This window comes from Microplitis demolitor, chromosome 6 (assembly GCF_026212275.2).
Source record: "Microplitis demolitor isolate Queensland-Clemson2020A chromosome 6, iyMicDemo2.1a, whole genome shotgun sequence".
NCBI classification, from domain to species: Eukaryota; Metazoa; Arthropoda; class Insecta; order Hymenoptera; family Braconidae; genus Microplitis; species Microplitis demolitor.
This window is the reverse complement of record NC_068550.1, coordinates 10,709,098-10,733,807: the sequence shown is the minus strand read 5'-3', so window position 1 is coordinate 10,733,807 and position 24,710 is coordinate 10,709,098. Positions and strand designations below refer to the sequence as shown.

The following is a 24,710-nucleotide window of genomic DNA, read 5'->3' as shown; positions in this document are numbered from 1 at the left end:
GAAGCTGTTTATAATAAATGTTTAAAATTATCAAAAAAGGGAAAAAAAGCGGAAAAAGAAGTTTACACGCTAGACGTATTAGAGGTTAATCACAGTCAAAATGATAGTGGTGCTGTAACTTATAAGCTTATTAGTTATTCAAATTTCCCGCGGTTGTGTCATTTTAAGCTGTTGTAATCGTTTCTTAGCTTCACGATACATGTGACGTCATTATCTAAAATTGCCCTCTTATGTCCATTAATAATTTAATAACAAATTCATGATGAAACTTAAAAAAAAAATATTAATGTGTTCAGAAATGTTTAATTATTTGATATTGAATAATTTATAGCGATGGTATTATTGTAGCAAAAACTATAGCACTTCACAAAATGATTACCATTTACGCCCGTGTAAAAGAACGAATTTTGAAAATTTATTTCTCGAAAACGGTGCAGTGAATCGATTTGAAATTTTAACAGTGATCCTTTTTTTTATAATTCTGTCGATAAAAAAAAATTTCAGAATTTTAGTATTATTTCGAAAATCGATATCGAAACTCCTTAAGGCCATTCTCAGGCGGTGCCCCCTCCCCCCAATTTTCAAAAATTTTCAATGACTTTCAACTGTTAAAAGCGTATTAAAATTTTATAAATTATTAAAAAAAAGAAAATTAAAGCATTAATTAAAAAAAGGATAACGTATTCGTAATTTCACCGAGATATAGATTTTAAAAAAAAATTCATTACAGTTGATATCAATTGGGAGTTGAACAAAATTTTTTGAATAAATTTTAGCCTGAAAAATTTAAAAATTCGAATCATAAAATTGACATGACAATTTTACTGAAATTTATTTAACAAATTTCGTTTAACCACGGACAATCATACTCACTTCCATGAAATTAGAAGTAACATATGGGAAATCCCCCCGCAGTTCACTCTTAGGAAAGACCAATGTATATGCACTTGACTAAGAATTGGACACACTCAGTTTTCACATGGTCACTTAATGAACAAATCGAATCCTGCTACCTGTCCAGGATGCAACGAAATTGTTACGGTCAAACACCTCACTAACCGCCCAGGACTAAGTCAACAAATAAACGCATCACAACTTCCCAATAATATGAGTCATCTCCTCAACTCTAAAAGTCACTTGAAAAGATTCGCTGATATCATTATATCTATGAAATTATCGATCTGAATTGTCGGTTGAAATTACGTATTCTGTATCCTATTGTTTGTTTTTGTTTTGTAATTTGATTTCCGTTGCCAATGACGAAGCGGTTTGAGCGACCTAAAATAAATAATTAAAAAAAAAAAAAAAATTCGTTTAAATCCTTATTGATATCAACTGTAAGTAATTTTTTTTAAATCTATAACTCGGTGATATTACGACTACGTTTCCCTTTTCTAAATTAATACTTTAATTTTTTTTTTAATAATTGATAAAATTTTGAAATGCTTTTGACAGTTGAAAGTCATTGAAAATTTTTAAAAAGTGGGGGACACTGTCTGAGAATGCCCTTAAAATCAGTTTTCTACAAATCTTTAACAATTTATTCAAAATAAATAATAAATATCCACTATCACAGATCCTCTAACAAAAATTCAAATTTAAAATAATAAATCTATAAAAAAAAACTAAATTCCTCTAAAGAATTACAAAAAAAAAAAACTTTTTTACAGGAAGTGGACAATCACCAAATTCAACTCATCCCGGTTCACCTCCAGCAATAACAGCACCACCACCAAATTTTATGAATTGCAAACGTCCTGGTTATTACCAAGGTAGTGACGGAATTCAAACTAAAAGACCGCGAATTTCTCATTACCGTAAACCCGAACCGACAACACGGACACCGTCTTCAACTAATAGTAATACTGCTAATGTAAATATTGCATCAAGTGTTAGTGCTAATGTCCCGAGTGGCAATAATTTACCTAATAATAATACTAATAATAATAATAATAATAATAATAATAATAATAATAATAATAATAATAATAATATTAATAATGATGTAAATAATTGGAATGAACAACGACAACAATCAAGTGAACGTGATATTAATCATCATCGATCTGAAAGAACATCTAACAGTGATGTGCAACGTGGCAACAATAATATTTATCAATTAAACAATAATACTAATAATAATAGTAAATTATGTTTCACACCAAATCGAGATCGTGAACGTGAACATGATGATTTAAATAGCAATAGTAATCATACTGCCTCAATAGCTACAACATCATCAACAATAATAAATAATAATTCAGCTACTGATAGGAATGAAGCTGGAAGTAATAGTGGAAATATTAGTGATTTTAGTAATCGTGATCGTGAAAGAAGAGATAGAGAAAGAGAAAAAGAAAAAGAAAGAGAGGAAGTGAGAAGAGATAGAGAAAAAGAAAAGGAAAGGGAAAAAGAAAAAGAAAAAGAAAAGGAAAGGGACAGCGAGAGGGTGGAAAAAGTTGAGAAGGTGGAAAGAGTTAATAGTAATAAGCAGGAAAGAGAAAGAAAGATTAAGGAAAATAGTGATAATTTGAATGGTATTGCTTCTAATAGTAATATTAACGCAAGTACTACAAGAGGTGTGACTGGAGGAATGGCTAAAAATCATGAGATTGATAAAAATAATGCTCATGATGAAATTCCTGACTACCTCACGTAAGTTATAGTTTTTTGTTTTTTGTTTTAATGTTTATATGGATAGAGGATTTAATTTGTTGAAGAATAAGTACTTGTATGCTAAGGTTATGAAATTTTTTAATTTTGAAAATTTTTCGAATTTTGAATACAAGCTTTTTGGGTATTTATTTGAGAGGAAATGTAATTTTAAACCCGTTTCTGTAGATTATTTACTAATTATTGTGATTAAGAAATAATAATAAGTAATTAAGCTGAAAATAGATATATTTTATAAATTATTACCAGGAGAAATAATAAAATTTTATTATTGTATTACTGAATTGAATTCTTTATATATATATTTTATGACTGAAGTATAAAAATAGGTGTCTCAATGACCTATTAATAAAAAATTAATGAGGGAATAATTGTAGGACATTTTTTAATTGATCGATACAAATGCAAATACATAACTGATCCATTATTATTATTTCCAGGCAATATAAAACCGTAAGAAATATAGAAGAAAGAAGAAGGTATAAAGATGATTATTTAGCAGGTCATAAAGAATATGAAGAATTATATCAAAGAAAGTTAAGAAGGACAAGGCATTTTGTTCGGTTACGAGATTTAAGAAAACGTGAATATGAGCTTGGAAACTACGAAAGATATGAGGTGAATTAAACTTTTTTTTTTTTTTTTTTAGTTTTCTTATTTAAACTTCTTCAGTTACAATTAAAAGATTCGTAAAAAATATCATTTACTAATATTGAATTTAGTAAGAACGTTACCTATTTTGCGACATTGGACTTAGACTTATACTAAGTTTTTAACTTATTGTCTTAACCTCAATATTAAAATATTTAAAGTGGTAATATTCTTGTGATTTTTAGAAGATTGTATATAGATTTTCATTCATTGTCTTTAATGCCATCTTCAGACTGTGCCCACCACTATTTAAAAATTTTCAATGACTTTCAACTATCATAAACGTATCAGTTTTATCAATTGACTTAAAAAATTTTGTCTATCGGTTGATCCTGCGGGCTAACCTCATGCAAAACTTCCCGTCATTTTTGAGCTCTTTAAGTTCTAGAGCTGCTTAGATTTTGGAATTGATTTATCTAGTCGTTTTTGAGAAATTTCAAGAAAACTAAAAAAAATTTTTTTTTTAGTTCTTTCGTCAACGGTTTCTCTTGAACAAAAGAACTGATTTTGATAATTAAGGTGACATTTGACGCGGCTTATAAAGTTTCAGAGCTGATTAGATTTTGGAAACAATCCATCGAACACATTACAAGTTATCCAAGAAAAACATTTTTGAAAAAATTTTATTTTTGGAATATCTCGGAACGCACCAACCGATCAAGCTCAATTTTTTACAGCTTGTAGGAATTAATAAGCCGCGTCGAATGTCACCTTGCAGATCAAAATCGGTTTATCAGTTCAAAAGTTACAGAATATTTACATACAGACGTACGAACATACATACGTACGTACACACATGCTCTCGGACATCCTCTTCGGAATAGTCAGGACGGCTTCCTAGGATCCTAAAACGTCGAGATCTAGTCAAAACTCGGTTTTCGAAAATCGGATCAAAACCAATAACTTCCCTTTTTTTGAAAATTTTCAATTTTCTTAGCGGGAAGTTAAGAAATTAAAGCATCGATTAAAATAAGTACAACACGTACACAGTAAAAAAGATTGTGTATCTGTGTTCAAAATCGTCCGTGTTAAATTTTTTGTGTTAATTATTTTGTGTCAAATCAACACAATTCTCTGTGTTACTTTAAAATTTTTAATCGATCTACTATTCAACACTTTAAAAATGTTACCTAGTACAAAATTCTAAATTATCAACATTTATTGAGTGTTACTTTAAAATCAATACAACAAAAGTGTTGAAGCGACAGTTGAATTGTGTTAAAAAAATGTATTTCTTCTATTCACGCAGGAAGCGCCATTATGAGCATCAGTTCTGCTTGGTTAGTTAATATTTTAGTGACATTGACTTCATTTATTTTCAATCGGACATAAAAAAATGTAGTTGATAAAGTTCATGATTCACATAGTTTAAAGAAAAAAAAATATATTAAAAAATTGCATCTATAGCTTTTTTATTTTTCTACATGCGCATATTTTTATTTTTTATTTTTTTTTTCGTAATTGATTTGTTGAAAAAAAAATTCGAAAATTGTTTACTGTCTGCTACCTTTAGGATTATCTTTACTACTATTACAAAATAGTTCAATGTTTAATGATAATTGTTGACAGTTTTGATAATCTAAAAATAATCCATGGTACCAAAATAAAATGTAAAAGTTAACATTTTTCTTGTGTCACCATTAACATAAAAAAAGTGTTGAAGTTACTTTTCATATTACTCGAATTTCGTGTGGAAATTTCAACACAAATTTTGTGTTGAAATTCAACACAAATAGCCTGTGTTGAAAAATAACACAAGTTTGATGTGGACCGTTTCTAACACAGATTGTGTTGATTTTAACATAATATTTTTTACTGAGTAGTCGTAATTAAAAGTTAAACAAAATTTGTTAAATAAATTTCAGTAAAATTGTCATGTCAGTTTTATATTTCGAATTTCGAAATTTTGTTGGCTAAAATTTTTCCAACAAATTTCGTTTAATTCCTACTTGATAACAACTGTAAGTAATTTTTTTTGTTAATTCTATATCTCAACGAAATTATGACTACGTTGTTCTTTTTTCAATCAAAGTTTTTATTTTTTTTTTTTTAATTAATTAATAAAATTTTAATACGGTTATGACAGTTCAAAGTCATTGCATATTTTTAAAAAGTGTGGGGGGGGGGGCACTGTCTGAGAATTCCCTTAATATTATAACCAATAATTATCAAAAGTAGTTTAGGAAAAAAAAGTTATGAAATTCTGCCAGATGGCTCTCAGATACTTAAATTTGTAGTGGATGAGGTCACTACTACTAATAAATAAATAAGTGATCAGTAATTCGTGGTATGATAAAATTTATTATAAACAACACTTAATTTAAACAATAATATTGATAAGAGAAATGATAATAATAATAATGACAGTAAGAAAAAAAATGATAAAATAAAATAAAGTAAAATAATAATAATAATAAATTATCATTATAATAAATAATTATTATTATATTATTTTAAATTTTATTATTACTAATTTTACTGTTTTTATTTTTATCAGAATTATTTATTTACTTCGAAATTTTAAATTAACCGCACTGTAGGTCACGTGGTCTCGCGAGAGCCAATCACGTCGTAGTGGTCTTGAGCGAGAGGTACAGCCGATATTCGCTCTCTCTCGCACTTTCAGCAACACATACTGCTATCCACACGCACTTACGCGATACTTTTATGACGATCTAGCAGATGAAAATTCCATCAAAATGATCTGTCTTTCTGGGATTATTCATCTTTAATTATCTATATTACCCTCTCAAAATTACAGAGTGCCTCAAGAACATTTTTTTAATTTGATTTTCATACCACTTTTCACTAGTTTGGCTAACATTAAGTGCTGACTAATTGATCTGGATTTTTCACATTTGAATTCCTTACATATCTAAGTTAAATATATATAAAAATCAAAGTACCTCAAAAGCATTTTTTGAATAAGAAAATTTCCTTTTTTCAAAAATTTAGGGGTGGCTGGAGGGCTGCTGCCCTCCAGCTAGACCTCGACCATCTTTTTTAGGGGTCTTTCAGGGGCACTCACAAAATATTGCTAAATGCCTCAAGAACCTACCCAAAAATGTTTACCAGCTCTCCTACTATATGATGAGCCGTAATTGTGAGTCTAAGACCACACACGTATTCTAAATGTTTTTCGACGAATATCGGAGGATCCGCTGGTAGTTCGGCTGATACAGAAAATTCTCCAGGACCATGTAGACCGGTTTCGTAGAGAAGCTCAGTTGGAGTTGCTTGAATACACTTATTCAAAAAAGTAAAGAAACAAAAAATTTTATAAAATTTTTAGCGATTTTTGGAAGTCTGTATTTTCGTAAAAAATGATCGCATTGAAAAAATAAAAAAAAGCAAATTGAAGCTTGAAATCTCTAGTTTAAAGATCTTTCAGCCAAATAATTTTCTGAGCCAAAGTTTTTGCAGAATCATAAGAAATAGGCCGAGACAAAATTTTTCTAAATTTTTTGGTTTTGTTTTTTAGGTCTACGGGGCCGGCAAAATTTTTTTCGAAAAAACTAATTCATGACTCGTTTAGGAAATTTATTCAGTTACAATTTGCTTTTTTTTTGTTTCTCTGTACGACAATATGCTGCTGAGATATCAGCCTTCAAATGAAAAAGGATCCTTTTGTCTTTGATTATCGAACTAATGGTCGCACAGTAATGTATAGGACAGTTTGAGAAACGAATAAATGCCCTACAAGCTCTATTTTCGATTTTTTTGCAAAAAAATTTTTTTTCATCATTAATATCAATTTGAAAAACCCACAAAAAATGGCCTTTTTGAGGTTTTTTAGTCAACTTATCGCTACTTTGTAAATATCGTTAAAAAAAAAAAAATGTTGCCAGGCGATTTTACAGCTTATAATGCACCGCCAAAAACCCTGGAAATTTTCAGATTGATCTATTGAACCGTTTGTCCGGGCCGATTGCTCAAAGTTCAACAAAACAATTAAAGGAACAAGTTTTGTTCCTTAATTTGTGTGATCATTACCAAAATGAAAAAATTAATTTTTTTCGGATTTTCTTCCATTTCTACGTTAGTTATTCGGAAAATGTAAGGTAAAGAAAAAAAAAATTTTTTTTTTCACAAAACGAGATAAAACGAGAATTTTTCACTTTTTTTTCTACGTTTTGTTCGGGTTTTTTTTTCTTCGTTTGTGGAAAAAAAAATTTTTTTTTTTCTTTACCTTACATTTACCGAATAACTAACGTTGAAATGGAAGAAAATCCGAAAAAAATTAATTTTTTTGATTTTGGTAATGATTAAACAAATTAAGGAACAAAACTTGTTCCTTTAATTGTTGTGTTGAACTTTGAGCAATCGGCCGGACAAACGGTTCAATGGATCAATCTGGAAATTTCCAGGGTTTTTTGGCGGTACATTAAGCTGTTAAATCACCTGGCAACATTATTTTTTTTTAACGATATTCACAAAGTAGCGATGAGTTGACTAAAAAACCAGAAAATGGCCATTTTTGTGGGTTTTTCAAATTGATATTAAGGATGAAAAAAAATTTTTTTTCAAAAAAATCGAAAATAGAGCTTGTAGGGTATTCATTCGTTTCTCAAACTGCCCTATACATTACTGTGCGACCATTAGTTGCTGAGATATCGATAATCAGACAAAAGGATCCTTTTTCATTTGAAGGCTGATATCTCAGCAGCATATTGTCGTACAGAGAAACAAAAAAAAGCAAATTTTAGCTGAATAAATTTCCTAAACGAGTCATGAATTGGTTTTTTCGAAAAAAATTTTGCCGGCCCCGTAGACCTAAAAAACAAAACCAAAAAATTTAGAAAAATTTTGTCTCGGCCTATTTCTTATGATTCTGCAAAAACTTTGGCTCAGAAAATTATTTGGCTGAAAGATCTTTAAACTAGAGATTTCAAGCTTCAATTTGCTTTTTTTTATTTTTTCAATGCGATCATTTTTTACGAAAATACAGACTTCCAAAAATCGCTAAAAATTTTATAAAATTTTTTTGTTTCTTTAATTTTTTAGATAAGTGTATATACTTTAAAACTAGTTCGAAGTCCCAGTAGCACAGTTGATAAATTTTCTGTCTAGAGTTTTGGTGAGGACATTAGAGCAGTTTTTAAAGTGCGATGCATTCGCTCTAGGATGCCGTTGGACTGTGGATGATACGGAGTGGTACGAGTTTTACTAGCACCAACGAGTTTAGATAGTGCTGAGAATAAGGCTAATTCGAACTGTGTACCTTGGTCTGTGATGATTTGAATAGGAGTTTCATAGTATGCTATCCAGTGATCAAATAGAGCTGTCAGTACAGTCTTCACAGTCATGTCTTTGATTGGTACAACAACTGGCCAGCGAGTGAAACGATCAATCATTGTTAGACATTATTGAAAGTCACCAACTTTGGGCAGAAAGATGATGTCCAAATGTATATAGTTGAATCTATTGTCAAGACCATTTTATCGCATCTACTAATATCAGGCCAGATGTATCTTTCACGTAGATTTCTTCATGTCATTTTTCCAGCAAGATGCGATGGACCATGTACTACGTTAAATGCTGTTCTTCTTAAAGCTTGAGGAATGTACGGCTTGACTATTCTAGAGGTTACGTCGCAGGAAATTTTTACTCCTTCGATTGTAAGTTCTTGAAGCTTAAATGACGTCGAATTTTGTACCAGGTTCTCTAATTTTTCGTCATTTTGCTGAGCTTGATGTATCTCTTGTGAAGTGAGAATTGATGGCATATCAATAGCGTTGATACGTGAGAGTGCATATGCCACAGTGTCATCTTCACCTTTTACGTAGATGATGTCTGTCATAAATTGTGAAATTTATTCAAGTTGACGTGTTTGTGGCTTAAAAGCTTTGTCCAACTTCTGTTTAAAAGCGTCGACCAGAGGTTTGTGATCGGTACGGATGAAAAATTTGCGACAGTCTAGCAGGTGATAAAAAAATTTAACTGTAGCGAAGATGACGAAAAGTTCTCGATTGTACGTGCTGTAGCGAGTTTAAGTTTGGCTGAGTTTACGTGAGAAAACCCCAATAAGCTTCCACGTCTCGTTCTCCAGCTGCTCAAGTTTTGCTCCGATGGCTGTTGATAATGAGTCAGTAGTGAGAGCCAACATGGCTATTGTTGATGGAAAAGTCAGTAGTGTTGATGCTAGTTGTTGTTTGCACTTGTTGAACGCTTCTTCCGCTTCAGCAGTCCAGATGATTTTTGTTTTGTCGTTTTTTATCGATTCCTTGAAGTAATTATTGAGAGGTAGGAGTAAGTGAGCTGCATCAGGTATGTTTTGACGATAATAATTTACCATGCCGAGAAATCTACGAAGTTCAACGATGGTTTCCGGTTTGAGATAGTTGATGATGGCTTCGACTCTGTCTGCTTTAGGTATGTAACCTTCTGCACTAATTGTAATGTCCAAGAAGTCAATCTTTGGTTGAGCAAAAACACATTTCTTGAGGTTAATTATTATGTTGTGTTGTTTGAGTCTTTCGAAGAGAAGTCACAGGTGTTCTCCATGCTCTTTTTCATTGTCTGAGAATATTAAATAATCATCGACGTATAGAAATACGAAGTCAAGATCTTGGATGATGGAATCACTGTAGCGCTGATATGTAGCTGACGCGTTTTTTTAGCCCAAACGGTATGCCGAGATACTCGTAGAATCCCTAGGGTGTTGTGATTGCCGTTTTTTCAATGTCTTCAGGATGCATTGGTATTCCTAGGTAAGCTTTTTCTACCTTAACCTTGGAGATTTTTTTCCCCGCTAGACGTGAAAATAAATCATTTTTGTGAGGTGGTAGATAATTGTCTTTTTTCCGAACCATGTGGATTGGACTAGCGTATTTGCTGCTCGATGGTCTGATATTCCAGCGTCGAAGAGTTCGTTGATCTGTTATTAAGCTGCTACTGCTTTTTCACCGGCCAGTCTGCGAGGTCTTGCTGTTGGTGGTGGACCATGTGTAATAATTCGGTGTGCACAACCTTTTTCATTTATACACAATAACGTGAGTGGCTTCGTGATCTCGATGTATTCCTCCAGTAGTTTTGCGTATTTAGGAGATATGTCACTGCTGATCGTAAAAATATTATAGTGTTTCGCTGCGATTGTATGACCTTCTGTGGACAATTGGGTGATTGTCGATGAGCTGATGGTTCCCGAGGTCAATTAATAGATTGTAATAAGTCAGGAAATCCGTTCCTAAAATTGGTATTGATACATCAGCAATGATGAAGGACTACGTGAAATCTCGCCGTAGATTTAGATTTAGTTTAATCGTAATTGTGTCGTATGTAGCTATTTCAGATGAGTTTGCTGCGTAAAGTGTGAGAAAATCTGGATTACGGTTATTGCGAAACTTGCTAGCAGGCAGTATCGAGACAACCGAACCAGAATCAATGAGAAAGTTTTGCTGTGTTGTTCCATCGAATATCTGTAGACGAAGTTCTTGAAGTTGTGATGATGCGTTGTCACTGACCGCTCCAACCGATGACAGTGACGTTAATTTTCCGACTGATTGGCCAGCTTCAAGGCAGCCGAGAGCTTGCAAGGCAACATGCACTTGCAAGCTTCTGCACCAAATTTAAGATGGTAATAGCAAATGCCGTTACGTGTGGGAGTAGCTGACCTGCTTCTTGGCCTGTGACCTTGGTTCTGGTTTTGAATTAGTTGCGATTGTTGTTGACTTTGAAGTGCTACTTGCTAGAGTTGTTATTGGATGTTTTGTTGTTGCAGTTTGAGGTCGCAGATCTCTTTAATGCACATGGCCAGTGTTTGTTGTACCTCAACGAGTTTTGCTTCGCAGCTGCTCATGTTAATTTGCGAGAATGGACGCGCTGAGGTGGCCGAAACTTGTGGATTAGGTCCGAGAACATTGACGAAACGGTCTGCAAACTCAGCTACTGTATCTAGTCCCAGCTTAGTGATTAAGTGTGGTCTGATCTGAGCAGGAAGTCAATCCAGCCATACTTGTTGTAGTACTTTGTCGTCAATGCCGCCATCAGCGAGTTCGCACATCTTGCGCAAAAGCTGAGATGGTTTTTTCCATTAAGAGTGAGCTCCTTAAGTAGTTTTTTCAATTGATTCCGTCTGGAATCAGAGAGACATGAGAAAATTGCACTTTTTATAGTTTTGTACTTATCTGTCGTGGGTTCCTGGCGAACGACATCAGCGAGTTGTTCAATGATGTCAGGTTCCAATGCACGAATGACGTTGAGATTTTTTACTTGGTCATCTTCAATGTTGGTGGTGTTGAATTCCGCTTCAACCATGATGAACCATAGATCAGGTCTTGCTTTGTTAAAAGGCGGTCATTTTAGTTCCGTAGTTGTGATTCGCATTTTTTGTTGAGCTGTGCGTGCAATACTTGCGAGAAGCTGCTCAAGTGTGACAGATGAGATCGGATTACTTAAGTTTGGGATACTTATTTGCTGATTGAATGTTTGATTTTGCAATCCTTGATTAACTGCTCACGGAGTGAATATTGTTTTGGTATGGGACCTGTGTTAGTCGTTTGAGACTGAATGATTAGTGTCGTTGATCGTTAAACAGCGTTGTCTTTTGTGGGAGACAATCAAATCCGTTGTCCTCAAACTGAACAGGATTTCCATATCCATCCTTGTCACAACCCATGGAATTGTTATCGCTTGTGAGGCTGTGTTCCAGACCCATGATGTTTGTTGTATTTTTTTAATCGATTTTATTTACTATCTCAAAAACCGTTTGCGTCGGTTTTTTTTTTTTCGGTTAAGTCTTTTTTGGCGCGAACGTATTGCTAGACTATGTTTGATCACGTCGCGGTCACCAAATATAGTGGGTTGGAATACTACTACTAATAAATAAATAAGTGATTAGTAATTCGTGGTCTAATAAACTTTATTATAAACAACACTTAATTTATAATTATAATTATATAAATATAAATAAATTATAATTAATAAACAATATATTTAAATAAATAATTTCTCTGCGTAAGTTGCAGCCTTAGCGCCTATATATGTATTTTTGTTATATATATGTGAGCTGATGTACCGACCAGGCGTGAAGGTCGATGATTGTTTTTTCTCTCATCGTTGGTAGCGTCGAGACGAATTTGGTACAGCGGTAAACTGTAATTTTCGTATTCAAACTTTTAATTTTAGTAAAAAAACAAAATTTAGATTTTATTATGACTTACGGAGTACTGTCCGTGCAACCTTAAGTTTAAAAAATTTCAACTTCTCATTTATATAATTTACCAAATAAAGTACTTATTGTCCCGTTGTTAGCGGGTATACAGCTATTGATCTCGTTACCCTATAAACAATAATATAATTGATTATCAAACAAATCGGAAAATCATTTATTTGATATCTTTAATTTTCTTAAATTCATTTGTGTCCAAATAAATACAATCAACCACCACTTTCAAGTGTGTAATATGACACCGTGGACTACAGAGCAGACTTTCGATTCAAAGATGTCGGGATCAAGCCTATGAGTCGGCTACATTTTATTGTATTTTTTTTTTATTTTTTCGTGATAAAAATACTGAGAATTCATGGTTAAAAAACCGTCAAGCCATCGGGAAGCTATTGTAATCTCACCGTGGAGATCGCTGAAAACCACTGGGGAGCTACCGTGGAATCACCAAGAGAATACTATGACCTCACGGTCGAAATACCATTGATTAACTGTGGAAACACTCTTAAAAGGCAGTGAAAACGCGGGTTGAATATAGTGGCGTGACTGCACAAAAAATACCGTGGTTCCATTGCATTAAAACCGCGTTCCTACGTTTGTTCCACGGTGTTTCCACCGTGGCTACATCAGACGGCTCTCAAACTTAAATTCCTTACGAAAATAATGTTGGTAAAAATATTTTAAATATTTTATAACACAAAAAACCTGATAAAATTTCATCAGATTGTTCTCAGGTTCAAATTTACCGCACATACTAAATATTTGCGCTACTGACACTCCATCCCAACCTAACCTAATTCTAAAAAAATAAAAACTGAAATAAATAATATTTCCTAAATTAAACAATAAATAATGATAATAACTTTTCAGGCACTTAGTACCCAGATAAAAGCTGATTACGACGCCATTAAATATGATCCACGTGAAAGCGAAAATGAGAAACGCTATTACTATTTATACAATAAATTGAACTATATCAAAGGATTGATTGACGAGTATGATCGTAAATATTCATCAGATATTAATAATCACATTTCAATTACACATACGAATACAAACAACAACAACAACAACAACAACAACAACAACAACAATAGCAGTGAAAACAGTGTAAGTATTACTGAATTACGATACTGACACAAGCTTAAATGCCTGTCATTCGTCACTAATTGTTATTACTATTATTGTTATTATTATTATTATTATTATTATTCTTATTATTATTCTTCTTCTTCTTCTTCTTCTTCTTCTTATTATTATTATTATTATTATTATTATTATTATTATTATTATTATTATTATTATTATTATTATTATTATTATTATTATTATTGTATTGTTATTCCTGTTTTAAACAATATCGTTAACGTTATTACTGATATGCATTTAAAAAAAATTGATTCTTCAATTCAATTAAAATGTAATTATTATTATTCTTATTATTATAATTATAATTTGTTACTCAGACGTTAGTTGATGATGCCATTTTACATTTAAACATTTTCCTGATAATAATAATAACGATAATGATGATAATATTTTAATTATTAATTATAATTACACGCACGGAATAATTAATGGAATTGCAATTGATTAAAAAAAAAATTTTTAAATAGGGTTGTAAAAAATGATTAATGAATTGGTTAATTTTAAAGTTATTAATTATTTTTAAAGTTGAATTCCATCCGTGGAATCGCGCCCAAGACTGTCTATAAACATAAAATTAAAAAAAAAAATTATTTGATTGATTTGATATTTTTTTAAAAGTGAAGTTCAATATGCTCGAGATTTATAATTATTAATTTTATTCTCAATGGATACTAATAATTCAATTAACGTCTACGTCGTCCATTTCATTAATTAATTAATTGAAGAAAGAAATTCTGTTTGTATATCGTGTATTTCATATCAATAATTATCAATCAAACGAAAAATGTAATTAATAAAATTTAATATATCAAAAGATTATGAAAAAATTTTTTTGAATTTATTTGTAATTAAATAAAGCAATGACGCTTCTGAGTCTGGTATATTACATTATTTTATTTACTAATTAATGTTAATATTAATTATATATAGCCATTTATTTACATTTCTAAAGATAATAATCATAAAATTTTTCTTTATATTAATAAAAGTTTGAATTTCCTGTGGATTGAGAACCTACATGCTGAGGTTTTGAATTCTGAAATAATTGATTTTTGGAATTTCGATTTTTTTTTTTTACAAATAGGTGGTGAGTACCCTTTTGAGAGGAAATTTGATTTTGTACCGGTTCTAGGTGATGATTTTGTATAACGAAAATTTCTTTTTTTTTTTTTTTTTTTTTCTATTCTTCATTAAAAACTACTTCGAGCATTTTTTTTATCCGGTTACGGTCAATGTTGTTCAAATATTAACTATGTAATATGTAGACAACTAAATTTCCTGTTAAATAAGTACGTATATGCCGGGGTTCCAAATTTCGAAAAATTAAAATTTTTAATTTAAACAAATTTTTTTTCCATTTGAATAGTAGGTTATAGGTACTCAATTTGAAAGAAATTCAATATCCTATCAATATGTCATAGTTACTTTCATGTTTAATCCGTAATCAAAGTGAATTTATAAATGTCGCTATAATTAATTAATTGAAGATTGTTAAGAAATATTGGCTTCCGTGTAGTGCCAAAATTTATTATTATTATTTTCAAAATTTATCATTAATGATCATATTTTTTAATTTATAAAAAAATATTCCAAACTTTTTTTGTTTTTATTAACTATTTTTCAATGCCATTAATGACTATCGCTTTTCAGCAATGAAAAAATAATTTTTACTATTTCAATTTAGGAATTAAGTTTTTATTATCGTAAAGAAGTTTATGTTATTATTATAATTATAATCAGCCAATCAGCAGAAAGAATCGACAGTCATTTCGTAAAAGTTATCAAATTGAAAAATACCAAAACAAAAAAAACTACTTCCAATGTTTTTAATTATTAATATCTTAAATTTCGATATTTCTTAATTATTAGAAGAACAGAACAAATAATTTTTCACTAAAGTAACGTACAAAAATTGATTTATTAATAAATTACTAAAAAAAAAAAATTGCTGCACAATAATGCTATTTTGTTAAAAAATAAATAAATAACTGAAACTCACTAGGGTTCTGCAAAAATTCCGAATTGCTTATCCTAAAAGGAAAAAAAATCTATAAATTGGAAAAAAATTTATAAATAAATAAAAAATAATAATGACGATAATGAACAATAGAAAAAAAGTTGTGTTGATTTATATTAATTAGCCAATTACGGTCATTCTCAGTCAGTGCCCCCCCCTCCCCCACCCTTTTGAAAAATATTTAATGATTTTCAATTGTAATGACCGCATTGAGATTTTTGATAATTAATTTAAAAAAAGTTAAAGCATCTCTGTTTACAAATATTGACTGAGAAGAATTAAAAATGATAAAACTCGAATACTTTTCAATAATTTCAATTCTTCTGTTTGTATATATAGATATACAGTTTGCATGGAGTGACCGCTTCTCAATTCTCTTCAATCGGTATTTTTAACCAGGGATTAATCGAAAAAGGGCTACGCAGTTACAATTTCGCCGAGACATGAATTAAAAAAAAATTTTTTTACAGTTGATATAGGAGCTAATAAATTTCAGTAAAATCTTCATGTCAACATTATAATTTGAAATGTCAAATTTTTTAGGCTTAAATTTATTTACCAAATTCCCTTTAACACAACTGTGAGTAATTTAAAAAAAATCTATATCTTGGTGATATTGTAACTGCGTTGTCCTTTTTCAATTCATGCTTTAATTGATTAATTAATTAACATTTTTTTAATTAAATAATAAAATTTTAATACAGTTATGACAGTTCAAGGTCATTGAATACTTTTAAAAAGTAGAGAGCACTGTCCAAGATTGCCATTAAAGTAATCTAAGTGTTACAGCACTTGTTTATATATATATATATATATATATATATATATATATATATATATATATATATACATATATACATATAATTATAATTATAATCTAAAAAAATAATTCAATAACATCATTAATTAATTATTTATAATGATCGGTTGTTATGAATTGATTTGAAAAAAATAATAATAATTAAATAAATTGTCGTACCTTTATGGCAATTGTTATCAAAATAATTAAAACGACAGTCAACCCGCTCAAATAGACAAAAATTTTTAACTTATTTTCATTAATAATTAGTAATATAATTAATTAATTTATAATAAATATATCATTAAGTACTTGGCATTAGTATAATCAATAATATTTTGTCTTAAAGGTTATTAAATAAATTTTACCGAGTTATCGATGAGTGTGGACGTGAACCGTAGGTTACTGATGGCAACACTCAATTTTTTATTGTTTTTCAGAAAAAAGAAAAAAAAAATTTTTAAATCAAAAGACGTGATAATTTGAATAGTTAATGAAGAAAGGCTAAAGTTACGTAACATACATATATTTATATGTATATATATATGGGGCATTCCACGCCAAATCGACCATTTTTGACCCCGACTCCTTTCGATTTGGCTGAAAATTTTTTTTTCCTTTTCTACCCCATTAAAATGATTTTTCAGGAAATTTTCAAATTTTTTTACCCAACCCAAAAAAAGTTATGAGTTTTCGAAAAATGAAGCTTTTATTTTTTCGAATAGCTATAACTTCTTCAAAAATTGATTAGTTAGGACGTTTTTTTTTTTTCAAAATTTTTATCTTTGAATGTACCTTTCAGAAAAAAATACAAAAATTCTAAGATGACAAACTCTATGAATTTTTCGGCTTTTTTGAGAAAAACCGTTATTTTCTTAAAGCTCGCCATTTTTTATTTTTTGTTTTATTCTCTCAAAAAAAACTTCAATTAATTCTGCGATTTTCCCTGTCAATCCCCGAGTGGGCGGACTTTTCCGTCTATGTTTTTTTATTAATTGAAAAAAAAAATTTTTTACCCAGTTGGGCTTATTTTATAAAATCACTCTGAAAATTTTTGAGGATTTATAGACGACTTCAAAGTTGGAAAAATTGAAACGAAAAAATTAATTGAAAGTGATAATCCTCGAAAAAATTTGGATTGTTTTTTAAAAAGTGAAAATAAATATTGAAGATGCCCATAAATAATTTTATTGTAATTTTTTTCAAAAACTATACCTGAAAACAAAGAAAATAAAAAAAAAAAATTGGGTAAAAAAATTTGAAAATTTCCTGAAAAATGATTTTAATGGGGTACAAAAAGGAAAAAAAATTTTCAGCTAAATTAAAAGGGGTCGGGGTCAAAAGTGGTCACTTTGGCATGAAATTCCCCATATATTAGGGTGATTAAAACAAAAAAATTTCTATTTTCTTTATAACAGGTTAAAAAGTTTCGTTTAGATGTTAAAATCCGCCTGTTAAAATTTGAGTTCTTAATCTCGATATTAAGAGGGAGTGAATCGCACTTTTCTAATTTCCATAAGAATAACGTGGAAAAAATTTTTTTATTCTCATTTTGATAAGTAGCAAACGATGCGTCATACAGCAAATTTACAAACATATTTTGGAAGGGAATTGAACGCTCTACAAAAAAGGGTTCTCATTACTTGTTTAAAGTTATTCAAGGTCAAAATTAAATCATCAATTGATCATATTTAATTGATTACTTAAGGTAGTTGTCGGGTGATGGACATAGTGTCAGAAAGTTCCAAAATTTTTTATAGTTATTAAGGGTATTAAGATACAATTACCATTAAAATTTAAAGTCGATTGACCATCCCTAATTTGAGATATTTATAATCAAAGTTTGGATAATTAACATTGCGAGCAATGTGGATTATACGTTTTAAGTCGCATTCTTGATTCTTATAAAAAAACTAACAGTCAGAAATTTTTGAAAAACTAACAGAAAATTAATTACTTTATCCTAAGTTTAAAAAAAAAAAAAAAAAAATTCACCATCTCATTGTTGAGATATAGCGATTCAAAGTTCAATAATAAATAAAAAATATACTTGTCCATGCATTGGACAGAAATAATCTGACAACGCTGTACACGAGTATGTATTGACTATTTGAGCGGTAAATTTAAACACACTGAAAAAAAAAATTAGCTACAATAATAAAAATCAAGATTACGCAGCTATTTGTTATGATAGCAAAACTATCTTGGTTAACGCAACGAAGTGACATTTGTTGTGGTAAGTAAAGTGAAGTTGCTGTTGTAACAAATGATATGTGTTGAGGAAAAATTTTTTGAGTGCGCATAGAATTTTGTGCTTTAATTAGGTGAACACTATCATTGAGAATTCATCACGAGTTTTTGATTTTGGACATAAATTGTATTTGTAAATAATGGCTAAAATATTAAACGCTATTAATTTTGAAAAGTATACCAATATGTCTAAGTATGGTTAAAAGCGGGTGCCTTGAAGAAGTGATTTTCTTAACTTAAGAGAATATATCGCGACGTGATAATATCTTAGGTGAATTAAAATTTTCTCGAGTCAAGAAATCTTTATAAAACCTAATTTAATATTTAGCTCAACTCATATCATTTGTTATAACGGCAACTCCACTTTACTTATTATAACAAATGTTACTTCTTTGTGTTGACCAAGATGGCATTGTTATTTTAACAAATAAAAGCGTAATCGTGACTTTTGTTAAGATAAGTTTTTTTTTTTTTTCACTTTTTTTTTTCAGTGCAAATACTCAGAATACTATACAACAACTGGTGAAGTATATGCGACGTTCACAAATTATAATTTAAGAAAATGTTCAACAGTACTTGTGTATACGTATATATGAGTAGTAGGGTGGGTTGAAAAAACACTTTTTTTTTTGTTTTTCTTAGCATGGGGGTGGAATTTATACCTTATAAAAAAATATTTTTCAAGAAAAAAAAAATTTTTTTACTTGACATTTTGAGGTGGCCCACTTGTTTTTAAAATAAATAATTGGTCAAACAGGTTAGTTCCAACGAAAAAATTTTTTTTTTGTCCAAAATCGCGGAAATTATCTAATAATTGTCGAATGTGATTTTTTCTTACTTCGCTTTCATTTTAAATTGAAAGAAAATGCTTTTTATTTTTGGATTTTTTACTTAAACTACAAAAATAATAGGAAAAAAATTTTTTAAACTTCTAACTCTCAATAAGCTTTCGGGGGGGACACCCTACAGATTCTAGAAAACCATTTTTATATTTTTTACTACCACCCATTCTCAAGTTATTGATAAGATAGAAGTTAATTAGTAACTCCGAAGTGTTTAATTGAAAACTTTATGAAAATATGTAATAAAATTGAAGAATTTTGAATGTTTTTTTATTTATAAGTAATCAATAACAACAAAATTAATTTATGAACAATATTAAAACAATATTAACAATAATAAAAATTCAATAATATTAAATTGAAAGTACAAAACCCGACTTCTCAATAACTTGAGAATGGGTGGTAGTACAAAATATCAAAATGATGTTCTAGAATCTGTAGGATGTCCCCTCGAAAGCTAATTGAGAGTTAGAAGTTTAAAAATTTTTTCCCTATTATTTTTGTAGTTTAAGTGAAAAATCCAAAAATGAAAAGCATTTTCTTTTGAATTAAAATGAAAGCGGAGTAAAAAAAATCACATTCGACAATTATTAGATGTTTTCCACGATTTTGGACAAAAAAAAAATTTTTTCGTTGGAACTACCCCGTTTGATCGATTATTTATTTTAAAAACGAGTGGGGCATCTCAAAATGTTAAGTAATAATTTTTTTTTTTTCGTAAAATTTTTTTTTTATAAGGTACAAATTCTACCCCCGTGCTAAGATAAACGAAAAAAAATTGTTTTCACCCCACCCTAATGAGTAGTGTGTAGGTAACCTTCTCACGGGTACAGTATCAAATAAAAGTAATGTCTCATTTTAACTACAACCTAACCTACTCTTACCACGCATATGGCTCGTAACTTTTCGACAATATTGTAGCAGGACAACTACGTTAATTGAAAATGGTAATTTTCCTAACTAGAAGTTATATATTTATGATAATCAGAGCATCAAAATAAACTTTTATAATTCAAGAGCTAAGTACCTATTGATATTTTTTGTTCTGTGATTAAAAATATTTGACTAAATTTTTGGTGAAATTTTTTAAGCAAGAATAATTAATATTAATAGATGATTTTTACTCGAATATGTATATGAATCTTTTTCCTTTGATCATCAGAGTTAAGAACTTTCTAGTTCAAAAGCCTGCTATTTTCTCCTATGTAATCCATCAAATGTGATCAAATTGTGATTTTTTAAAGTGAATTAAAATTTACGTAAATTTAATTTTGACTTTGAATAACTTCTGAACAAGTAAGCTTATCAAATAATAATAAAAAACCTTTTTTGGTGAGCGTTTAATATCCTACAAAAAAGTGATTATCGATTCCTGTATCACGCATCGTCAGTAAGTTATAAAAGTATGAACAAGCGGCAGGAAATTTTCTCATGTTATTCTTGTGGAAAATAGACAAATGCGATGCGCCTTCTCTTAATATTGGTATACGAAATTAGTATACTATACAAAACTTTTGAATCTCTTTGGAAAAATAAATAATGTTTTTTTTTTTAATCACCTTAATATATGTTTTTTTTTTTTTTTTTTTTTTTTCGAGAACAATCAAGTGCCAATTGTAGTAAAGAATAACGACTATATTTATTGTATTATACATGTATATGTAATTACAAATCATATTTAATATGAGATTTATCTGAAAACAATAATAACAAAAATATATAAATATACGAATCATTATTATGATAATTTGAAAAAAAAAAAATTTTTTCTGTATTTAAACAAATTATTTTTTCAAAAAAAAAAAAAAAAAAAAAAAAAAAAAAAAAAAAAAAAAAAAAAAGTTTGGAAAAACTTAAAAAATTGAAATATAGAATAACAAACTTTATGATTTCAAATTTTTTTTAAAAAAAAAATAATTTATATAATAGTACTGAACGTCCTTGTTTATAAAAAATAATAATAATAATACGAATAAATTAAGAAATGTCGTCCTTTGATAATCAAATATATCCTGTTCACATTCATACATGATGGTAATTTAATATAATGATAATAATAGTAATATTGATAATAATAATATTAATAATAATAATTATTGTAACAAATAAGGCATTTGAATCATGACAATTGAATGTAAAATATAAGTTAAATAATTGAATGTAATAAAAAAAATTAATTTCCATTTAAACTTTTATTCACGACATAAAGTCTTCATTATTAATTAATGAAAACCTAATAATGATAAATAGCTAAATAATGTAAATACGCGGCCTTAAATGTAAAAAAAAAAAAAATTGATAATAATAAATATACTTCAACAATATGAAGTCAGTATACAAGTTTATCAATAAAACTATGTTTATTTAAATTTATGCATTGATTTAAAATTAAAAAATTATTGAATTTTTATGATTGTGATTATATATACATATATACATCTATGTATATAGAAAAATATATATATATATATATATATATATATATATATATATATATATATATATTATTAAATTTCATTATCACATGACATGATTATTATTATTATTATTAATATTTTTTTAATTAAGTGCTCAATATTTCATTTTGTTTTTTTGCGATTTTTTTAGTTCAGTACGCATCCCTGTTATTTTCTATTATTATTATCTATTCTAATTTTAATTTAGCACTTTTTTTAAAACTACTAATAAACAAAGTAGTAAATTTTTTTAAATAAATACCCACAACTCTATGATCGGAGAATGAAAATTTTTTTAAAATTATGAAAGTCTAGTTTCGGAAAAACAAATTATGATGTGGGTTCTTATTTACAAGAAAGTTTACTACTCTTGTAAACGCTTGTATTAAAAAAAAATTTCAAACGATAAATAGTCACACAAACGTCTTACAGTCATCACACAAAGGAAATAAAATAAATTAATTATTAAAATAATATTTTGAAAAGACTTAAAATTGCCTTCTCTGTTGAATTAACAAATTTTTTCCATTATTGTTATTATTACAAAAGGAAAAATAATTTCTATATTAGATATTGTTAATTTGCGCTTTTGTTTATTATTTGAGTGCATGTTACTAGTTTTACATATACTTTATGTCAAAATAAGTAGTTTAAATTAAAAACTTAAGGAAAATGTTTTCTATAAATAATGAAAGAAATGTGAATTTAAAAATTAAAAAACAAAAAATGATAGTATATAAATAAAATTAAAAAAAGAAACAAATCAGATGTATTTGAATAAAAATTTCTTGTTTTATTTTTTTTTAAAGATATATATATATATATATATATATATATATATATAAATTACCAATCATTAAACTTTTATAATATTCAAAATAATTTATAAAAATATGAGAATGCATGGAAAAAAAATTTTTTTCCAACTTTCAAATTACAAAGCGATATTTTTTTAAAGTATCTTTGAAAAAAAAAAAAAAAAAAGTTTGCACAGGAATATTCTTATATACAGTGCAACCTCGATATAACGAAACCGAAGGGAACTAGAAAATATTCGTTATACCAAGTAATTCGTTCAAATGAAGTTGTGATATCAAGGTTAGGTTTAACAATGGTTCGTTAAAACAAGATTAAAAAAATTCCAGTAATAAATGAGAACACGCTTTACTGAAAACAGTACTATTTATTATTTGAAAAGAGCTTATGTTATGGTAGCTTAGTCTTTATTTTTTTTTCTTAATTGGAGAAAAAGTCATAAATTATTTTCTGTTTACCAACTATGTGAGTTATCATATCCAAAGCACAATCCAATTCCGTAATGGATTTGACAACACCGTCACTTGAACCACCTTTTCTGAGAAAAGTACATCTTATTACATCTAAAGCTTTGCGAGCATCATTTATTGTCAAATCACTTTGGTTCATTTCACTCTCTTCTTCCTCGCCTTCTTTCGTTTCTTCATGACTTCATGAGCAACTAGAAATACAGATGCAACGATTCCCGGGTCAGTGAGTTTACCACACACAGCTAAATTATAATCGAAGGTAACAAATTTTTTGTGATTGTTTTCTCACTAACTTGATTCCAAGCTTTGGCTATCATCCACATGGGTTGCAGTACGTCAATTGTTGTTGGCGTTTGGTATTCAATATCAGTAAGATACTGTCTGACGAGTTCCTTTCTATAGTGCATTTTGAAGCTTTGAATGATGCCTTAGTCTAGTGGTTGAATCTTCGACGTGGCGTTTGCAGGGAAGTACATTAATTTTATCTTGGTGAGATTAGGAATGTTTCCATGTGTAGTACAACTATCAATTGAACATAAGAATTCTTATCTTTTTTTTCTCATCTCTTTGTCAAGATTTTTAAGCGAATTGTTAAAAACATCACTGGTCGTCCAAGCCTTAGTGTTTGCCGTGTAGCCTGTTGGCAAGTTATTAAAATTTTTGAAACATCGTGGTTTATTGTACTTTCCAATAACAAACGGTTTAAGTTTGTAGGTCCCAGTGCAATTCGTCCCTAGTAACTCTGTTAACTGAAGTTTGCTGTTTTTCCCGCCATGACACCTATCTCCTTTGAATGATAAGGTTTTGCCAGGTAAACATTTATAGAAAAGTCCTGTTTCATCTACGTTAAACATTCACTCATCACATATTTCCTCATTGACTTCTGCACTTTCACCACATATTTTTCGAAAAGTAATATCATTTCTTCTTTCAAAATTATGAAGCCACCTGTTACTAGCACGGAATTCTACATGTCCCAATTTCACTGCAAACTGTTGAGCTTTTTTTTGTAGAATAGGGCCTCCGATTGCCACATTTTTGTCCCGGCACTGTTTTAACCATTTCAAAACACATCCCTCTACGTCCATGTAGTCACGTAATTTCAATCTTTTACTGTTTGCACGCAACCCATTTTCTTCGGAAAATTTTTCTTTAAATTTTAAAATTGTTGCGAAGGTACTAGAGGGAATTTCGAACTTTTTAGCGATTTCTATTTTTTTTTTTGTAGGATTCTCATCTACGTACTTGATGATTTCTTGTTTTTCTCTGACACTTAAGAAACACCTTTTTCATTTCTTAGCCATTGCAACTTTAAACCTAACAACAATTACAAATAACAGTGTTCACATTACTTAGCATCAAACTATATTTTGCAACGATTCGAAATTCGTTATAATGAGGTTTTTTGATGAAGCTATTTG

General features: G+C 29.2%; 1 protein-coding gene across 1 annotated transcript in view; it reads left to right on the top strand.

Annotated features, from left to right (window-relative positions):
* LOC103569311 (RNA polymerase II elongation factor ELL2) overlaps positions 1-13,683 on the top strand; it is a 114,540-nt gene extending 100,857 nt beyond the window's left edge. The window contains exons 7-9 of the mRNA XM_053740042.1: positions 1,671-2,655; positions 3,114-3,291; positions 13,361-13,683. Coding sequence (XP_053596017.1) covers positions 1,671-2,655; positions 3,114-3,291; positions 13,361-13,627 — 1,430 coding nt within the window. The 3' untranslated portion in view covers positions 13,628-13,683. The remainder of the gene's footprint in view (positions 1-1,670; positions 2,656-3,113; positions 3,292-13,360) is intronic.
* Positions 13,684-24,710: the final 11,027 nt, after the last annotated feature.